Source organism: Cetorhinus maximus, chromosome 7 (assembly GCF_964194155.1).
Source record: "Cetorhinus maximus chromosome 7, sCetMax3.hap1.1, whole genome shotgun sequence".
Classification (NCBI taxonomy): domain Eukaryota; kingdom Metazoa; phylum Chordata; class Chondrichthyes; order Lamniformes; family Cetorhinidae; genus Cetorhinus; species Cetorhinus maximus.
In genome coordinates this window covers 14,576,958-14,597,631 of record NC_135885.1, presented here as the reverse complement: position 1 = coordinate 14,597,631, position 20,674 = coordinate 14,576,958, and the positions used below count along the sequence as shown (strand labels likewise).

Sequence of the window (20,674 nt, the reverse complement as noted above, 5' to 3'; positions counted from 1 at the left end):
GCATGGGAACACCATCAGCTGTAAATTGCCCTCCAAGTCACTCACCATCCTGGCTTGAAACTATATCGCCATTCCTTCACTGTCACTGGGTCAAAACCCCATAACTCCCTTCCCTACAGCATTGTGGGTGTACCTATACCACATGGATTGCAATGTTCAAGAAGGCAGCTCACCACCACCTGCTCAAGGGCAATGAGGGATGGGCAATAAATGCTGGCCTTGTCAGCCTCGCTCATTGAAGATAATAAAAAAGTCAGGCAGAATCTGTCTTTTCATCAGAGTTTTGACTTCTTTCTGTTTCAAGTCGTTATGGGTTTGGGAGCAGCATGAGAGTTCTCCACCAGGCTGGTCTCAGGCCCCATAAGGAATCCTTGGACCTCCCCAGCCTATCATCCAGGATCCCACAATGCAAAGGGATCCCCAACTCTCATACAACAATTTGCTCCAGCCACTGACTGTCAGGAAACCATTATCCCGCGGTCCTTGGATGTAGCCTCCTGTCGTTAAATTGACCTGTATTTCCACCAGCCATGCAGCCAAGTCGGCCAGGTTTCAAGTTCAGGCAGTTTTATTTTAAATGGATCCACCGCTAAGATCAGCAAAGCCTCCACATCTTCCTCGGCCTCTCTCCCAGCCACCCACCCCTGTACGAATGAAGTTCTTGGGGCCTGGGCTGGCAAGGCTAATTGTAAAACCCTGGCTAAAGTCAAGTTCACAGGCTGAGGAGTTAATGTTCGCATGTTCGTATCTAACATCTTCTTGTTTCACACCATATACGCTGCACGTAGCCAGTAGATGGGGTTAATTATCATCATGGCTAGGAATTAGTTGCCATTCTATACATTGATTGCAACTTTGTGACATGCATGCATAATCCTTGGAGTAAGCAGATTGCCAAAACAAGCTCCCTCACTTTGAGCTCAGTGAATTTTAATACGGTGATGGATGTTGCAAAATTAAGGATTCTTACCCTTTTTAACAAACAGCATTATTATTATTATCCATTCGGATATAGCATGAAGAGTCTTGAGAGGATGGATGTGGAAAGGATGTTTACTCTTCTGGGAGAATCTAGAACTAGGGGTCGCTGTTTAAGAATTAAGACAGAGATGAGGAGATATTTTTTCTCTTAGAGGGTAGTGAGTCTTTGAAACTCTCTTCGTCAAAAGGTGATGGAAGCAGAGTCTTTAAATATTTTTAAGATTCTTGATAAGCAAGGGGGTGAAAAGTTAGCGGGGGTAGGCGGGAATGTGGAGTTGAGGCTACATTCAGATCAGCCATGATCTGGTTTTGGTTAAGAAGGCATAAGGGATACTTGCCTTTATTAGCCAAGGCATAAAATACAAGAGCAGGGAGGTTATGCTGGAACTGTATAAAATGCTGGTTAGTCTACAGCTGGAGTACTGCATGCAGTTCTGGTCACCACATTATACAAACGATGTGATTGCACTGGAGAGGGTGCAGAGGAGATTTAGCAGGACGCTGTCTGGGCTGGAGGGTCTGAGCTATGAGGAAAAATTGGATAGGCTGGTGTTGTTTTCCTTGGAGCAACGAGAATTGAGAGGGGACCTGATAGAGGTGTATAATATTATTAGTGGCATAGATTGGGTAGATGGGAAGGCACTTTTTCCATTAGTGCAGGGGTCAATAGCCAGGGGGCATAGATTTAAGGTAAGAGGTAGAAGGCTAAGAGGGGAGTTGAGGAGAAATTTTTTCACGCAGAGGGTGGTGGGAGTCTGGAACTCACTGCCTGAAAGGGTGGTTGAGTCAGAAACTCTGGTAACATTTAAGAAGTATTTAGATATTCACTTGTGTTGCCACAGCCTCCAGGGCGATGGGCCAAGCGCTGGAAAATGGGACTAGTGTAGTCAGATCTTTGTTGACCGGCTGAATGCCCTCCTTCTGTGCTGTAAATGACTAAGAGTCTATGAGTTTACCTTATTGAATGGCAGAGCAGGCTTGAAGGGCCAAGTGACCTACTAATGTTCCTAATTCGTATGTTGACTAGGAGCGGAGATCCCTCTACCTAGCCCTGCAATCATGCTTAGTGGCAATGCCAGAACAAGACTCACTGCCGAAGCAGTGTTGCACTGCCACTGTACGCATCAGCTTTCCCATGGCCTGAGTGCCATGGTATGCGGTGATTTCACCACTGTTGGGAACTGGGTTAAAACAGCCCCAATCAATTTAATTCAGCACTCTTCATGATAATAGACAGCAGAGGATTCTATTCAATCAATCTGGATTGCATTGGAAGCTGAAAATACAGTGTTGATTCTGGTAAATTCACGCCTGCACCCAGCCACTTACACTATTGATTTATTACTAACTGGTGCGTTTTTCATTAATGGATCAAGGCGTTAGCTTCAGGTGGGCCCAAGGCACTTTTTTATCATTTTGAATGGTTTCCCGTGCATACGAGGACGCAGTTGTCGGTTCAAAAGCAGTTTATTAGCATAATTAACACGAAGTGTAATTAACACATCAGCTCTGAAGAAGAGTCACACGGACTCGAAACGTTAACTCTGGTTTCTCTCCACAGATGCTGTCAGACCCGCTGAGTTTTTCCAGCACTTTGTTTTTGTAGCAGATTATTTATTATTTACATTACACAATTCACCGTGTGCTACTCTCCTAAGAAATTCTTTTCTTGACAAAATACTACAAGTAGACCGTTGAATTACCGATAAACCACCTTAGGCCTGAATTTTACCATCTAGCAGATGCTGAATCCAATCTTCCTCAGAGTCTCTTCTTTTTCCCCTACATGATCTATTTCCAAAGCGATGGATAAAAATAACTTTTTATATCGCTCCCTTAACATTCTGAGGATATCCCAAAGGACTTCACAATCAATGAGTTCCTATCGTTTTGTAGGCAATATTTGCACCAACTTGCACACAGCAGAATCCCACAGGCTGCCTCTCAGATCAAAGTGCAATTATTCTATTTAGGTTGTGTTGGATGAGGAATAGATTCTGCTCAGCGTCCCAAAACGAGCCTCCGATTCTTCCTCAAATACTGCCATGGGATTGTTCATCTGCACCAAGGTGGACCCTTGGTTTAATGACAGATCCGGAAAGATAGCACCTCTAACAATGAAGCACTTACTGTGCACCAAAGTCAGTCTAGGTTGTAGAATAAATGTGTCTCCATGATCTCACCTGTATTTATGAGGGGGGGAGTGGTGGAAAACAGGGCAAAATAGTGGGACAAGGCCCTATGCAGCCTCCTGACCCCAAGCTCCTCTTTAGGCCTCCTCACATTTTGACCCAATCTCTTGAATGTAAGGTTCTTTCCAGGAATGCGAGGTATACGGCTCATTAGCTATGAACCAGGAAAATGGGTTGGGGTTATTGCAGATTTGGAAACTTCATACCTTGGCCGGGATTTTCCAGGCCCTGTCATGGCGGGACTCACCGCGGGAGATTCGACGGCCCAGCCAAAAGTCTACTGGCCTTCGCCACGACCGGACGATCCTGGCGGCAGGCAGGGCCGGAATATCCCCCCCCGCCCCCCCCCCCCCCCTCCCCCCCACCACCTTAAACTAAAGATGGAAACCCAGCTCTTTGTGTTCAAATTCTGAATTGGGATTGAGAACTCATCATCCTCTGACTGAGAGATGTCGTCCTGCCTCCACCATCACCAAAAACAGGTGATCTGGTTATTTATTTCATGGCAATCTGCGGGGCCTCGCTGTGCAAAAATTCCCTACCTTACAGCAGGAGCTACATTTCAAGAGTACGTGATTGCCCTGTAAAGCATTTGGGACATCCTGAGGTCATGAAAGTTGCTATATAAATGCCAGTTCTTTTTTTTTTTTGTTCTGCATCCTTAGAGCACCCCATAATGCTTCATTATTGCCTCTTGAAGTTGAAGTTGCTGTTGTTATGCAGGCAAGTGCTGTGAGCATCATCTCACTGCAGTGTCCCACCCCCCACTAACCCCCCACAAACCCCCCGGCCTACCCCCCGTTGAACAACCCTCGACGGCAAGAGACTGCACACGTCATGCACTTACTAACATTGTGTTTCACATTGCTGTGATGCCAATCTTATTGCTCTCGATATCCCTGCTTTTAGATTAATTACACGCTTGCAAATTAAAATACAGCTCTTCAAATGGTGCAGTGCAGCCCAAGCACATGGGTGCAGACAGCAGCTTCCATTCCTTCATTACTTATTGCAGATTCCCATTTGTGAATGGTGCTCTGCTGATTGGAGATGCCGCCATTACTTGCTACCCCTTTCATAGGATGGCATGGAATATCCAGCACAGAAACCGGCCATTCGGCCCTACCAGTTCATGTCGGCGTTTATGTTCCATTCTAACCTCCTCCCAACTCTCCTCATCTAAATCTAACATTGTAATCCTCTATTCCCTTCTCCCTCATATGCTTGCTCGCTTTCGCCTTGCCAGCATAGCTTTTGGTCCAGAAAGAACGTTGGAATCCAAGCCAGTGAATAAATAAAAATAATTCGAGCTTTCAGGAGAAACGATGTCTGGATACCAGCTTCACCTTTCACTGGAAAGAAAGGCTATTGCGGGTGAAATATTTACCAAGGTTATGGCGCAGAGGTAGTGTCCCCACCTCTCAGCCAGAAGCTCCAGGTTTGAAGTTCTACTTCAGGATTTGATGGCCATGATGTGGCCAAACAGTTGATTCTCGGTCTGTAAATCCTTCCAACACACCTAATAGCAGACGGTAAGAGTGGGAGAGTTTTCCTGGTCAGCCATACTGCAGAAGGCAATGACAAACCACTGCAGTACTTTGCCAAGCATAACCATGGACCAATCCAATGGAAGTCCATGGTTGCTCATGCCCTCTTAGGGCATGGTACCTGGAGGAGGAGGAATGGGTCGTCACTTTTCAACAGGTCCAGGCAAGTAAGTGTGCCAGGACAAGGAACACAATTCTGGCTCAAAGTCTTGAAGTTTGCTTTGGTGCTGGGGAGCATTCATCATGTTTGCACATCATGAGACACAGCTTTTGCATGGCTACACTCACATGGTACAAAACATGCCATGTGCCCACTCACTGCCTTTTATAAAGCTGGACTGACAGTAGCCCCTACCAACCCCACCCATGAGGGACACAATGATTTTGATAAAGGTGGAGAGTTCCTTTGCTGGCTCAATCAGCAGACCTATCCCGCACCTACACTACTGACTGCCCTGAGCAGCTAGAGGTACAGCGATGTTACTTAAGGTCTTGTCGCTACTGTCCACAGCGATGCAGGTGCAAAACTTCTGGACCTTCCGTCTAAATTCCTTTGAGGCAAAGTAGTACAACAATGGATCAAAGCAGCCATTTAAACTGTTCAGAGTCAGGGAGAATTTATAGAGGACGTAGATCGGCTTCTTCTGCATTGACTGGACAAAATGTATAATCATAATTATCTGAGTGGGGAGGTAGCAGATTGTGAAGACAAGCAACACAACAATTGTCAAATAAACAATCTGCTTCCTTGACTCTCTCATTTGAGTTTCTGGGGTCTTCAGCAGAGCCCTGATGATTCTGGAATAGCACAACATCATGACAATGAAAGGAACAACGAAAAACAGAAATATCTGCGCAGAGTAGTACAGGTGAAAATACTGAAGACCGGGAAACATATCACGACGTACAATGTCAAAGCAGGTGGTAATTTTCAGAGCTTGCACGTAATAGGTCTGTTCAGTGTACATCAGGGGCAAATGGACCAATAAGACAAAGAGCCAGTTGACCAGGCACAGTAAGATGGCGGTTTTAAGCGTTCGAAGGTGAGAGGTGTGCAAGGGGTGCACGATCGCGAGGTAACGGTCCACACTTATCCACATGACCGTCAGAATGGAGCAGTGGGTGTTGCCGTAAAAAAGAACTGTCACCATTCGGCAGAGTGGGTCACCGAACTTCCAGTCATTCCTGTTCCAATGGTAAATGAACTGGAACGGCAGTGCCAAGCTGTACAGGAGATCGGAGACGGCCAGGTTGATGGAAAAGATCACGGTCGGGGTCTTGGGCTGCATGTGGCAGCAGAGGAGCCAGAGGGAGATGGCGTTGAGAGGAGTGCTGATAATAAAGATGGCCAGATAGATGGCAGGCAAGGTGTTATGCAGCAAAGTGTTGTTCAGCATCTGTATTGTGGAGCTCTCTATCGTACCGTTCATTGTTCAGCCGGACCTCAGGAAGGTTGTCCACGAGGGTTAAGAGCCCAAATCCTGAGAAAATAAACAGAAAAAAAAGAGTTCAGTTTTCACGCATCATGTACAAAGTAGTGAAAGTGATGATAATAGAATGATCCTGGGGATGAGGGACTACACTTATGTAGGTAGACTGGAGAAACTAGGGTTGTTCTTTAAGATCCTGAGGGGCTTTGATAAGGTGGACACTGGGACGATATTTCCAGTTGTTGGAGAGAGTGGAACCAGGGGATCCAGTTTAAGAATAAGAGGTCTATCGTTTAAGAGATGAGGAAAATATTTTTCTCTTGAAGGATAAGTTAGTATGTGGAATTCTCTTACCCAGAAAGTAGTGGAGGCTGGGTCACTGAATTTATTCAAGGCAGAGTCAGACAGATTTTGATAGACAAGGGAGTCAAGGGTTACTGCGGGGGGTGGGGGGGGGAGGGGTGGGGGGGGGCGGAGATGGCAAAGCGGAGCTGAGACCACAACCAGATCAGCCATTATCTTATTAGATGGCAGAGCAGGCCCGAAGGGCTGAATGGCCTACTGCTGCTTCCAAGTCCTATGTTCCTATGTTCCTTAGAAGGTTACATGGAGATTTGATAGAAGGATTTAGGTAGAATGAATAAAGAGAAATTGTTTCCAGTGGCTGAAGGATTGGGAAACAGACGGCACAGATTGGAGGTGATTGGCAAAAGAATCAGGGGCAACATGAGGAAAAACATTTTTATGCAACGAGTGGTTAGGATCTAGAATTCTCTGCCCGACAGAAGGGCAAGTTAAAATGGAAGATCAGAGGAAGGGTGTGGGTTGTTGACGGGCAAGTCTCCCACGCGGCTCACTCAGTTTCCATGAATATTAGGGTATTGTATAAAATGTTTAGAATGATTTCAGATCAGACATTCCAGAGAAAACAGTGGCGACATAGGTATTGGAATTGCATTATGATAAAAAATGTGGTATTATCGGAAAGTTAAAGGTCTGGGTTTCAAAGGGACCAAATGTTTTCTGGGACTTTTCTTCTCACGAATGGTTCAACTTCAGTGTTTACATTAACTTCTCCATAGATCAACCACTTATGAGGGGACCATATTGGAAAAAAAGGTTAATTCCAGTACTTCACTGCCCTTGCTGTGAGAGTTCACATTTCATATGTATAAACTGATGTGTGGCACTCTGTATTTTGTCTTATAGATTAATTACCTTATGAAAAATAATCAGGTATGAAAAATTGTATTAGACAATTGCTAATTCTTCATGCTTTATTTGAAACAGTGACTTTAGTTTGTGCAGAAGACTGAGTTTGCTAGCAACAACAACAATCTTTCGATGATGCAATCTCCAATTGCGAGCAATAGGAAATCTATCATTAGCTGAATATCTGTACTTATATACTTCCCATGAGAGCAAACATTTGATATTGACAGGTTTGAAATCAGTGTGGAGATTCTGCAAAAATTGAGGGCAGGGACTTCTTATAAACTTCTTGCTCATTGGTTACTAACAACTCATTCAATGAGGTTACTGCAACCACAATTCTAACACGAACCCTGCCCTGTATTAGAGGATTAACACCTTGAGGTTAACTCCTCTGATAAAACAACGGATTTGCACGCAGATGCCGACAACATTAATATTTACGCAACACGATTTCAAGACCTAGATTTTTTTTTCTCGCTAGTATAGCTTTAGTACACGTGCTTAAAACCATCCAAATTACCATCACCCAGGATGCATGGCAGTGTGTCCAAAAACTATTACAACCAAATTAGTGGATAGGCATTCCTGTCACAGCCCTGAGTTCTAATAAATATCTCCAGGGGCATCTCAAGCAATACCATGAGGCTCCCTCGTGATCATTTTACCCAGTGAGCTTTATAAACTGTGAAGACAATGCTCAACCCGAAGAATCGAAAAGCAGCGATGTTATGTTAAACCTGTATCGAACTTCGGTTAGAGGACACTTATGGAGTATTGCATGCAATTCTGGTCGCCAAATTATAAAAAGGATATAGAAGCACTGAAGAGGATGTAGATGCTGCAGAGAAGAATTACAGCGACGATACCAGAAATGTGTGGGTATATTAGGAAAGGGTCGACCGACAAGCTGGATCTCTTTTCATTGCAAATAGAAGGCTGAGGGATGAGCTCAGAGAGGTCTTTAAAATTATGAAGGGTTTTGAGAGAGTGGGTACAGAGAAGATGTTTCTTCTTGTAGGGGATCATCAATATAAGATAGCCACCAAGAAATTGAATAGTAAGTTCAGAAGATACCTCTTTACCCAAAGAGTGGTGAGAATGCAGGACTCACTACCACAAGGAGTGGCTGACGCAAATGGCATTCAAGGAGAAGCATTTGATGGTTACGGTGACTGATTTAGATGGGAAAAGACGGAGGAGGCTCAAGTGCACCAATGAAGATTGGCTGGTTGAGCCCATGGCCAGGATTTTACGGCCTAAGCGTGAGGAGACCCGCCACGGAGGATGTGGCGAGCCATTTAAATCTCCATTCAGTTCGGCGGGACAGTAATATCCCGCCGGAGGGGAGGGGCCTTAAAATCCTGGCCCATGTTTCTGCGCCGTATATCCTACGTATGTAATTTTATGTAGCCAGCACTACCAAAACAAGGGCACTTACCTCATGGGGTTTTTGGGACGATGGTTGCCAGGCGGCCACACTCCAAAAGTGCTTTGTTGGCTGTGAAGCTTGTATCCTGAGGATGTGAAAAGCGCTGCATAAATATCTATTTCTTTCATTATGATTAAGTGTGAAAGCCTGCTCTGCACCTATTAAGCACCTTTAATGACCACTATGTCACCCCATAGTGCTTTACAGCCAATGAAGTATTTTTGAAGTGTTGTCATTGTTACAATGTAGGAAACACAACAGTCAATTTGCACACAGCAAGCTCCCACAAACAACAATGTGATAATAACCAGATGGTCTACTTTTGTAATGCTGATTGACCAGGACACTAGGGAGAACTTCACTCCCCTTCTCCCAAGTAGTTCTATGGGATGCTTTACATCAAACAAGCAGGCAGATGGGGCCTTAGTTTAATGTCACATCTGAAAGACAACACCTCCGACAGAGCAGCACTCCTTCAGTACTCTGCTCGAGTGTCAGCCTGGATCTTTGTGCTCAGGCCTTGGAGTGGGATTTGAGCCTGGACCCTTGTAACTCAGAGGTACTGAGCCATGGGTGACACTTGATAGAAAGAAAAGAACAATATTACATTTATGTACTCAAGCTTCTCAAGACATCTCAAAATGCCATACTGCTATTGTCATATTCAGCCCCTGGGGGAGTGACATGCAGATCTATTACAATACTGATCAATCACTAAATTAGCAAGTAAATGAAATAATAAAAATTATGCATTAGGTACAATTCAGCCCCTCGAGCCTGCTCTGCCATTCAATAAGATCATGGTTGATCTTTCGATTTCCACCTTTGATTCCCTTGCCTAACTAGAATCTATCTACCTCCGCCTTAAAAATATTCAATGACCCCACCTCCACCACCTCCTGAGGCAGAGGGTTCCAAAGTCGCACAACCCTCTGAGAAAAAAAAATTCCTCTCATCTCTGTCCTAAAAGGGCGACCCCTAATTTTAAAACAGTGCCCTCTAGTTCTGGACTCACCCTCAAAAGGAAGCATCCTTTCCACGACCATCTTGTCAAGACTATTCAGGATCTTGTATACTTCAATCAAAGCACCCCTCACTCTTCTAAACTCCAGTGGAAACAAGCCCAGTCTGTCCAACCTTTCAGAGGTGCAGTTTCAAAAGAGAGCAACTCTGTTGTATTATCTCACAATACCATAAAACCATAAACCCAGAGATTACTATTGACATTAACCACAGATCATTGCTTAATGACTAAATATGAACGCCTTATACACTCAGATAGCCTACTTTAGTTTATTTTCATTCATTCATGGGATGTGAGCGTCACTAGAAAGGCCAGCTTTTGTTGTCCATCCCTAATTGTCTTTGAGAAGTGGTCTTGAGCCACCTTCTTAAATGAATGCAGCGGAGTGATTTGCAAGGCAGTTAAGAGGGCTGTGGTTCTGGAGTCACAGAAAGGTCAGTCCAAATAAGGACAGCAGATTTCCTTCCCTAAATAACGTTCGTGAACTAGATTTTTTTAAATGACATTCTGGCATGAAGGTTAATACAGACAAGGTGCCTAGGAACCAAACATTTTGAACACACTAGTCCCACAAGATCACGTCACACATGTCTGATCCATAGTATGCTCAGAAATTGGGCACCTAAGAAATAGGAGCAGGAGTAGGCTATATGGCCCCCTTAAACCTGTTCTGCCATTGTTAAGATCACGGCTTATCCTTAACGTCAACTCCACTTTCCTGCCAGATCCCATATTCCTTAATTTCCTTAGAACTGAAAAATTGGTCGATCTCAACCTTAAACATACTCAATGACTGAGCACCCACAACCCTCTGGGTTACAGAACTCCAAAGATTCACAATCTTCTGAGTATAGAAATCTCTCCTCACCGCAATCCTAAATGGCTGTCCCCTTATCCTGAATCTATGACCCCTAATTCTAGACTTTCCAGAGAAGGAAACATCCTTTCAGTATCTACTGTATCAAGCCCTCTCAGAATCTTTTATATTTCAATGAGATCACCTCTCATTCTTCTGAATTCCAGAGAATATAGGGCCATTCTCTTCTTAAAGGACAATCCTCTAATCAAAATGAAATTTAGTTGCACCCCCTCTAAGGCAGGTAGACACATACAGGTAATGAGAGCAAAGATTGTACACAGTACTCCTGGTGTAGACCAAAGCCCTCCCATTCCAAACTATCCTCCAGCCATGAGGAGATGTCTTCAACCCCAGCACAGGGCAGGCAACATCATCTTTGGGACTTCCGGGCATGTCTGCAGGGAAGAGTATCTAACTCCCACCCACCCACCCCCTCCCGTCCTGACTATAATGTCCCTTATCGCTGCCACATTCCTTTTCCTTGAATAGCTTCCTATACCACAGTGGTCTGTTTGCTCATCCACCCTTCAATCCTTGTGCTCAGGCCAACAAGAACCTTGTACCTGTCGAATGCGGGCAGAGGCCAAGGCTCCTCGAGCATTGCGCCTGGGGTCCTCTTACCTGATTCGCAGTCACACCCTCCTGTCCCTAACCACTAATCAGATCTGTACAGCACCTAACCTAAGGGTGTGATTTGCCCCCTGGATCAAAGTATCCATGTAACTCTCCCAATCGTTGAAATCCTGCAATGTCGACACATCTCAAACTTCAGCTCAGCAACTCTGAGCTGAAGTTCATTGAGATGCAGACATTTACTGCAGATGTGGTTGCTTCTGATCACAATGCTCTCCACAAACACCCACATGCTGCAGTTGTGGTACACCTGCTACACTAGCTGCATCCCTACCTAACTTTGTTGCATTTATTTAATTAATCAGTCAGTGTTTTCAATCAGCTTAACTTATAGTTTTCGTCTTTTAACTAATTACTTGATCTAATTTAAGTTATAGCTAGATTAAGTTAAACATTTTGCTGTACCATGAATCATTACAAGTACTGGAGGCAAAAAGCAGCCCCTCCATCAGCCTCTGCACCAAACTCTGACTTGCACAAAATTCTCACCTTTTGCAGTCTGTTTGCAACCACTCTGTTTACAGCCACTCTACAGCATCAACAGATGCTGTTTACTTTTATTGACCTGTCCAAACCACTCCCAAGTTTCTTTTTATTCTTTCATGGGGTGTGTCGCTGGCTAGGCTAACATTTATTGTCCCTCGCCAATTGTTGTTGAGAAGGTGGTGATGAGCCACCTTCTTTAACTGCTGCAGTCCATGTGGTGTAGATACACCCACAGTGCTGTTCGGATAAGGGGGTCCCAGGACTTTGACCCAGCAACAGTGAAAGGGCCGAGATATAGTTGCTTAGGATAGCATGTGGCTTGGAGGGGAACTTGCAGGTGATCCCCCTGAATCTGCTGGCCCTTGTCCTACAAGGTGATGGATTTGGAAGGTGCTGTCAAAGGAGCCTTGATGAGTTGTTGCAGTGCATTTTGTAGATGGTACACACTGCTGCCACTGTGCGTCGGTTGTGGAGGGAGAGAATGTTTAAGGTGGTGGATGGGGTGCCAATCGAGTGGGCTGCTTTGTCCTAGTTGGTGTCGAGCTTTTTTGCATGATGTTGGAGCTGCACTCATCCAGGCAAGTGGAGAGTATTCTATCACTGCCCTGACTTTAGCCTTATAGATGGTGGATAGGCTTTGGGGTGTCAGGAGCTGAGTTATTCACTGCAGCTTTCGCAGCCTCTGACCTGCTCCTGTAGCCACAATATTTATATATGGCTGGTTCAGTTTCTGGTCAATGACAACCCCAGGATGTTGATAGTGGGGGATTCAGCGATGGTAATGCCATTGAATGTCAAGGAGAGATGGTTAGATTCTCTCTTGTTGGGGATGGTCATTACCTGGCACTTGTGTGGCATGAATGTTACTTGCCACCTATCAGCCCAAGCCTGAATGTTATCCAGTTCCATTTGCATATGGACAGGGACTGCTTCAGTATCTGAGGAGTCATGAATGATGCTGAACATTGTGCAGTCATCTACAAACATCACCACTTCTGACTTTATGATGGAGGGAAAGTAATTGATGAAACAGCTGAAGATAGTTGGGCCTAGGACACTACCCTGAGGAACTCCTGCTGCGATGTCCTGGGACTGAGATGACTGACCTCCAACAACCACAACCATTTTCCTTTGTGCTAGGTATGACTCCGACCAGTGGAGAGTTTCCCCCCTGATTCCCAATGACTCCAGTTTTGCTAGGGTTCCTTGGTGCCCAACTCAGTCAAAAACTGCCTTGATGTCAAGGGCAATCACTGTCACTTCACCTCTTGAATTCAGCTCTTCTGTCCATGTTTGGACTGAGATCAGGAGCTGATTGGTCCTGGCATAACCCAGCTGAGCCCCAGTGAGCAGGTTATTGATGATTAAATGCTGCTTGTTGGCACTGTTGACGACCCCTTCCATCACTTTGTTGATGATCGAAAGTAGACTGATGGGTGGTAATTGGCCAGTTTGGATTTGTTCTGCTCTTTGTGGACAAATTTTCAACAGATGGTTCAGCTTCTTGTTCATAGTAATTAGCACCTATTCAGGCAATCACTTACAGATTGACAGAAACTGCCTGTCAATGTTACGTGTTGACTAACTTCTAGTTTCTTTTACAGTTTTTAATGTTCTGGGTTAAATTCAAGAAGTTAAACCTAAAACCGAAAGCTAAACTATATGTCAGTTAGACCGACACTTGACTCATGAGTCCAGGTTGCTGTGGCAACATGCACTTTTACGTGCATATTTGAGTCTGGAACTATAGACAGTGATGATACAATATGGCTAACCAGGAATCTCTCCCACTCTTACTGCCTGGCCATTGGTGTGTTTTGGAAGGATTTGCAGGCTAATACTCATCTTGTTTGGTCCTGTTATGAATGCATCTTCCTTGCCAGCAAGCCTGGGGTAGGACTTGAACCCAGAGCTTCTGGCTCAGAGGTAGGGACACTACCCACTACACCACAGACCTCATCCAGTTGGACAGTCATCACCCATTATTTATCAGAGAGTCATACCTGCAGCAAATTCCCAAAACCTGGTCTCTGATTGCGATGCACTCTTCACTGCAACCATATGCTGACCACTCTAACACACCAGTCACACAAGATCACCTCCAGAAACCTGGTCCACCGCCAGGAATTGACCAATCTAAACCTGGCCTATACCAATTAAACACAAAACTGTGGGATTGCTCACACTCACCTTAATGAATGGTACAGAGGGCATAGGCCTCAGTAGCACTGTAATTAGATAATGCCTCATAGTCCCACTTCAGTTTATCCACTCTGCAGGCGGAGGGAGGGGGAAAGTGGGGGTGGGGAAGGGACTCAGGCTTGAAGGCACCAGGAAGCGTCGCAAATGACATGCCCCCTGAGCCTTATCCTTATATCTGCATGGGTTCCCCGCTCTGGAGAGTGCTGGCCCAGAACCCTTCTGGCCAACCTCTGGGACATCCACTCCAAGACTCTCTGAGGTTGTCTGGCATTTCCAAGGCCCCTTTACCTTACAACCCTTCAACCTCTGTCACCATGGAGGAAGCAGCTGCCCCACAGTAGGACAGGCAAAGTGAGCCGGGGCCCTCCAGGCCTCGGGTCTCCAGAGGACGGCCGTCAAAGTCATCCAAGGCCACCGGGTAAACAGGTCAGCAGGCTGCCTCCACCCCTGCTGCGAACGTTAGTGGAGCACTTAGAAGAAGTGGTAGGAATAGAAAAATTAAGAGCTTCTGAATTCACAAGTGGTTGCACGGGTGCACGATGGATGGGAGAAGATGCTGGATGAAGATCCGAGGCCTGGGCTAAGTTGCCGCGGGAGGAACAACCATCTCCTGGATGCTGCTGAGCAGGGAAGGTCCGCGTGGTTGATGCTCCACCCGCCCACTGCCACACGCGGTGTTCCAGGGTCCGGCCTTTAGAGGCCTCCATGTTCTCCTCACCTCCGCGAGCTGCCCCAGGCCTTCTTCAGGGAAGTGCAGGATTTTACACGCCATGTTTGTACGGACGTGTTGTGGAATGGTGCGATTTCCTGCTGGCGTCACAGACGATGGGGCGCGGCGGTGGGTGGGGGGGTGGTGGGAGTGGTGGTTCTGGTCAGGCCTTCATCTGCATCCAGTTAGCGGGATGCAAATTGTTTTCATGTCGGACTCTGGCGAAAATTGTGACCCGCTCCTGGTGGAGGGGAGCGGAGGATCCCACCAGCGTTCTGCGCCAGCAGGAAACCGATTTTTGAGCTTCCGCCACATTGTCCCCATCGCCCCTCCCCGCCCACCATGAAAGCCGCCGTGGAGGGGAGCTGGGAAATTCTGCCCCATGTCACAGTCAAGGATTAAGTGCACGTTCCCACATGAATTCATTCTTTCCCAGGCCTGACTGATACAAACCACCAACTTTCAAAACTCCACCTTTGCGTCACTTGATCAATGTTTCCTGTTTGACGGAATGGGCGCAATCATCCATGCCCGCTAGAGTCGGGCGTGTTCGGTGGCGTCAGCAGACAAGGTGGCGAGGTCGCCAAAGGTCAGTTTCATGACGTTGTGAAGCCAGTTTGCGATTGTCCGCCCAGCCCGTCGATATTGGGCTGCGTTTCCCGCCATCAGATGTCAGGAACCTCATTGTGATACATCAGCATATCATTATAAAGGCAGCCCACCGGGGTCATCCACCCCCCCACCTCCCTCCACCCCACACAGGGTCATCCGCCCGCATTGTCCACGTGTTTCACAACAGCAGATAAAAGGCGTGCACTTGGCGGGCTGCACTTCAAGGGGAACTCGGAGGTGATTGCGCAGTAACGTTGTGGAGCTCTCACGAGGGGCACCTGTTGGATTTCAAGGTCGAGACGTGTTGGGGAGCGAGGGCAAAAGGCTGCCCTGCCATTGAGGCGACTTTCTGGGGGGTAGGCAAAGGCTGCCCTGCGGTTGAAGGTAGAGCACAAGCATGTGCGGGGTGTTGGGGGGTGGGAGTGGGTGAGGGAAGCGGCCACACATTCGGGACACCGGGGATAAAGTGACCATTCCTCTGCAGCTGAGGCAGTTCAGGCACAGCCACATTGATATGATTGAAGTCGGGTCTCTAGCTTATCTGCCCACTCCAGCAACGCAGAAGCATCAAAGTGCCACCAAGAGCTCCAGAGCTTTTCACCCCTCAGGCACACACTGCAAACTAATGAGTGCTTTAGTGGACTGCAGAACAGTTGGATGACTGGGCACATTGTACAATCTCCTTGCTAAAGCTGGTCATGGAGCAGTCACTGGTGGAGGTGCTCACAGCCCCTTGCAATGTCAGCATCCCGGTTTGGACCAGTCTCCCCCATAGTTTAAGCTAACAGTGCAGCCTTGCAGTGTGGGTTAGGAGAATGCCTGTGCCTGAGCTGAGAGCACAGCGTGCAATCCAGTGGGCAAAGCTGCCATCAATCGGTCAGGTGGAGTGGGGTGGATGGTGGGGTTTCGGGCAGCCATGCAGAGCACTAATCTCTGGCCATCCAAGTGGTGGCCAGCACTCTCCAGGAAGCGCTAATGGACATTCAGACTTAACCAAGGAAGGCTCTTAGTGCACCCAAGCTCACCCATGCGTCTCTCTCTTTCATCCTGCAGGAGGAGTACTTCAGGATCATGGAGCCTGGTCAACTAGCTGTATGCCTCATGACTTACAGAGAGTGAAGACGACGGAGGAGAGAGTGACGGAGGTGCCTGGCTGCGCAGAGGGTGGAGCAGCACCCTCTGGGAGAAGGGGTGGCTGGGGCTCCCACACATACTGCCGAAGAGCCAAGGTGAGCCATCATTGGTCAGCACCTGGCTAGACCCAGGGTCTATAGACGCCACCTTTCATTCCTGCAGATGACCAAGAACCAGTGTCATCAGAGACTGCACATGTCTATGGAACTGGTCGGTCACATCTGCCACCTGCTGCAGGATTTGACACCAAATGGACATGGAGGGCATCCACTGTCAGTGGCTGTGAAAGTGACCGGGATGCTCAATTTCTATGCCTTTTCCTCCTTTCAGGGCTCCACAGGTGACCCCTGTGAGATATCACACACCTCCACCCACAAATGCATCCATGAGATCACAGATGCCATCCTCTCGAGGGCACACAACTTTGTGCATTTCGCCCGGGACCAGGAGAGCCAGGATGCACGAGCGATTGGTTTTGCCCAGGTCTCGGGTTTCCCACAGGTGCAGGGTGCCATCGACAGCACTCATGCGGCGCTCAGGTCTCCATGGTGACAAGCAGTCAACTATGTCAACCGCAAGGGCGTCCAATCGCTGAATGTGCAGCTGGTATGCGACCACCACAAACGCATCCTGCAGGTGTGCGCATGATTTCCAAGGAGTGTGCACGACTCCTACATTCTCAGTCAGTCACAGATCCCTGATGTCTTCCAGGGTCCAGAGAGGCTACAGAGATGGCTTCTCAGGGACAAAGGCTACCCGCAGAGGCCTTGACTGATGACACCTGAGTGGCAGCCTCAGGCTGCAGCAGAGCGAAGGTATAACCAGGCTCATGCTGCAGTTCGCAACTTGGTGGAACAAACCATTGGGATGTTGAAAATGAGGTTTCGGTGCCTGGGACCAATGTGGTGGAGCCCTGCAATACAGTCCACAGAGGGTGTCACGCATCGTCATTACCTGCTGCGTCCTTTACAACCTGGCGCTGCAACGGGTATATGAGCTGGCTGAGGAGGAGATAGAGGAGCTGGAGGTCTCCTCCGATGAGGAGGACATCAATGGTGATGAAGGTGAGGAGGTCCTTGAAGGCGATGATGACAGAGTTGAGGCCTTCACACTGGCCAGGTGAGGCAGGCGTGCTCGGGAGGCCCTCGTAGCTGCTAGATTTGTGGAGGATGATGGCGACGTACAGTGAGGAGACACCATAAGATCCTCACATTGTACATATGAATGTTTGGCTCGAGTCTGGCTTATGACAGTGCACATACCCTCTGTGATAAGGCTCCTGTCATGGAGACACAGTGGAGGCCCTAATAGTCACTCAATTGCAGGAGGATGATGACAACATGCAGTGAGGTCACTCCATAGATCTTCACATAACCCCTGAGAATGTCTGACTCCTGTCTGGCTGAGGGCAGCTCGTTTGTGCTCCATGATCAGGGCCATCTCAGAGACACAGCCATGAAACTTTAGAAGCATCTGATCCTTTGTCCGCCTTCAGCACCTGAGCCCTTCAGGAACACAGCGTCACTGGTCACAGATGCTGAAGAGATGGGGACCAGCCCCACCTTAAAGGTGCTGAGAGCACACAGAGAGAATGATGGAACTCTGTGACGTCTGCCCACGACATTCTGGCAGCAATAACAAGCACCATCGAGGTGCAGGTATCAGTAATGTGTCCAGGGAATGTGAGGCCGGACCATCACTTTGGTCTGAAGGCTGCACAGAGCTCAGGGAAGAGGCCCTGGACTGAGATATCTGCCTTTATCTTGTGCAGAAAGGTTTCATATCTCGGTGACACGAACACTGCTCATCAGATCAAGGAGCTATAGGCAGGGAAACATTCTTGGGAGTTTATTGACAATAGTGAACATTATGTACAAATGATTAACACTCATGCCCAGGCTATGCAACTACTTCATTTTAATCTTCCTAACCCTGACGCTACATCTTGGTGCTCCCCAGACATTCATAGTAGTGGTGGAGCCCGCCTGCTCACTGCTACGCCCTGTCTGTGATGGCCTTGGTGGGGGTCCTCTGGAGGGCTGAGACCTGGAGCCTGCTTTCGGGGTCCTGTTTTGTGGCAGTGGCACCCTCCTCAAACCGTGGAGCTCGGGCTGCTGGGGTCATAGGTTAAAGGGATTCAAAATGGGCTAGACACTCCCGGAGTCACCTGGGTGGATGGCCCTGGGGTATGCACCTGCTGATCCTCCTCCCTATGGTTGCTCGAGGGCCCCTGGCTGACTCCTTGAGGAGAAGGGGAAGCTGGAGTGAGATCGAGCTGCCCTGTACCCCTCTCACGTATACACTGTTGGAGGCCAAATATGGCGTCAGCGATGGAGTTCACCAGCGCAGCAGTGCAGGAGCGATGTCCTGGACCAAGGTTTCCATGGCAGCCGCCATGCTACCAGTGCTGACCTCGGTGCGTTGGCATGCCAGCACTATCACCTAAGCCTGAAGCCATCAGACTCCTCCATCGTGCCTTACAATCTAAGGATTGCAGCGGACATCCCATCCTGATGTTCCCGAGCTTGCCTTTGCAGCTCCAGCAACTGTGACATGACCAAGTCCAGAGGCTCCTCATCTGACTCAGACTTAGCAACATTCTGGCCTCCAGCAGTCCCCAGGGACATGGGAAGTCCCTGCCTCCGCCTGCTGGGGATCAGAAAGTGCGATGTGCTCACCAGATTGTGATCCTGAGGCTACTCTAAAGCTATTTGATTGAGGTGTGTGTCTCTCCATTGGTAGAGGGTGTGGGTGAGCGCTGTGACGGGACATCAGAGTGGGTGCCTTCAGAATCCTCCTCAGAGGTTTCTTCGGGGCTTGATTGGAGGCCCTGGGTCATGGACTCCGTCGGCTGTTTGGCAGATATGCCCGAGAAAGCAAGGGGAGATAATTAGTGCATGGCAGTGGCCTGTGAAAGAGGACATATCACTTACGACATGGTTGTCTGATGGACAACCATGATGTCGCGCTGCTGGATCCTCACTTGGTAGAGCACTGCCGACCTCATCATCAGCACAGGAACTGTCCAGATCCTTGCCGGCCAACCATGAGGAATTTGATTTCAGACATTCCTCCAGCGGTAAGCGACCTCTCCCTCTTGTTGTGTTCCAGCCTGTCCTGCATAAATAGAGATGGAGAGAGTGTAAGCAGGATGTCTGACAGGCCAGGTGATAAGTTTAGCTGGTACGTGTGGGTGGCGAGTGGTCCTCTGGACGGGATGAGGACAATGAAGGTGTGTGTGTGAGAGACTGAATGGTAATGTTCCTTGAACCGGCAGTGAGTGGACGTGTGATGGGTTTGCGAGTGTGCGAGTTGAGAGTGATGAGATGGGTGACTTACCCTGCTGCAACGGAGAACATCATTCATCCTCTTGCAGCACTGGGTGGCTGTCCTCTTTTGCAGAGCTCTGGCACTGACCGCCGCTGCCACCACCTCCCAAGCCAGATTAGTGAAGTTGCTGCCCATCCTACGGCCAGAGCAGGGGGTAGAGGACATCACTTCGAGCCTCCACTGCATCCAAAAGGCGCATGAGGGACGTGTCATTGAACCTGGGGGCTCCAGTCTTTTTGCCTTTCGGGGGCCATCCCGTCTTCCGCGCAGCAGTCGTGGGCTGGGAGCATTCAGAGGTGTACCCGTGGCTGGACTTTAAATATGGCGCCCAGCATGATGCAGCAGCGAGGTGGTGGCGAGGCAGGCGAATGAGAGCCCGCCCGCCATGGAAATGATGTGTTTCCCAGGAATGCATCATGAATGCGGCGAGTTTGGGACGATACGGTGTGAAAAGCCGCCATTGCGGCCGGCGGGTAAAACGTCTTTTGCACTATCGCACTTGGTGCAAATCTGGGACGATTCTGCCCAAAGTCTTTGTCTCCTACTTTTTATAAGCTTGGTGATTTACCACATCGTGGTGTTTGATATGCTTGGGTATATCTTAATAATCATGGTTCTCACTCTTCAATAACTTGCCATGGTTGGGCCTATTGCTGTTCATTGGACCTTGCTGTGTGCAAATTGACTGCCACATTTCCTACATTACAACAGTGACTACACTTCCATCTGCTGAAAAGCACTTTTGCACATCCTGAGCCCGTGAAAGGTACTTTATAAGCTCGAGTATTTCCTTTTTTTTTTAACATCTTTCACAAATGAATCACCTTGAATTATAAAAAAAAATTGCCATACCGCATTTGAAAGACATTCAGATAGATTTTCAGTTGACAT

The 20,674-nt window shown here is 47.8% G+C and overlaps 1 protein-coding gene across 1 annotated transcript in view; it reads right to left on the bottom strand.

Moving 5' to 3' along the window:
* Positions 1-3,982: 3,982 nt before the first annotated feature.
* The window catches only part of LOC144682603 (P2Y purinoceptor 8-like), a 30,005-nt gene continuing 13,313 nt past the window's right edge, over positions 3,983-20,674 (bottom strand). The window contains exon 2 of the mRNA XM_078545091.1: positions 3,983-6,201. Coding sequence (XP_078401217.1) covers positions 5,164-6,150 — 987 coding nt within the window. The 5' untranslated portion in view covers positions 6,151-6,201 and the 3' untranslated portion in view covers positions 3,983-5,163. The remainder of the gene's footprint in view (positions 6,202-20,674) is intronic.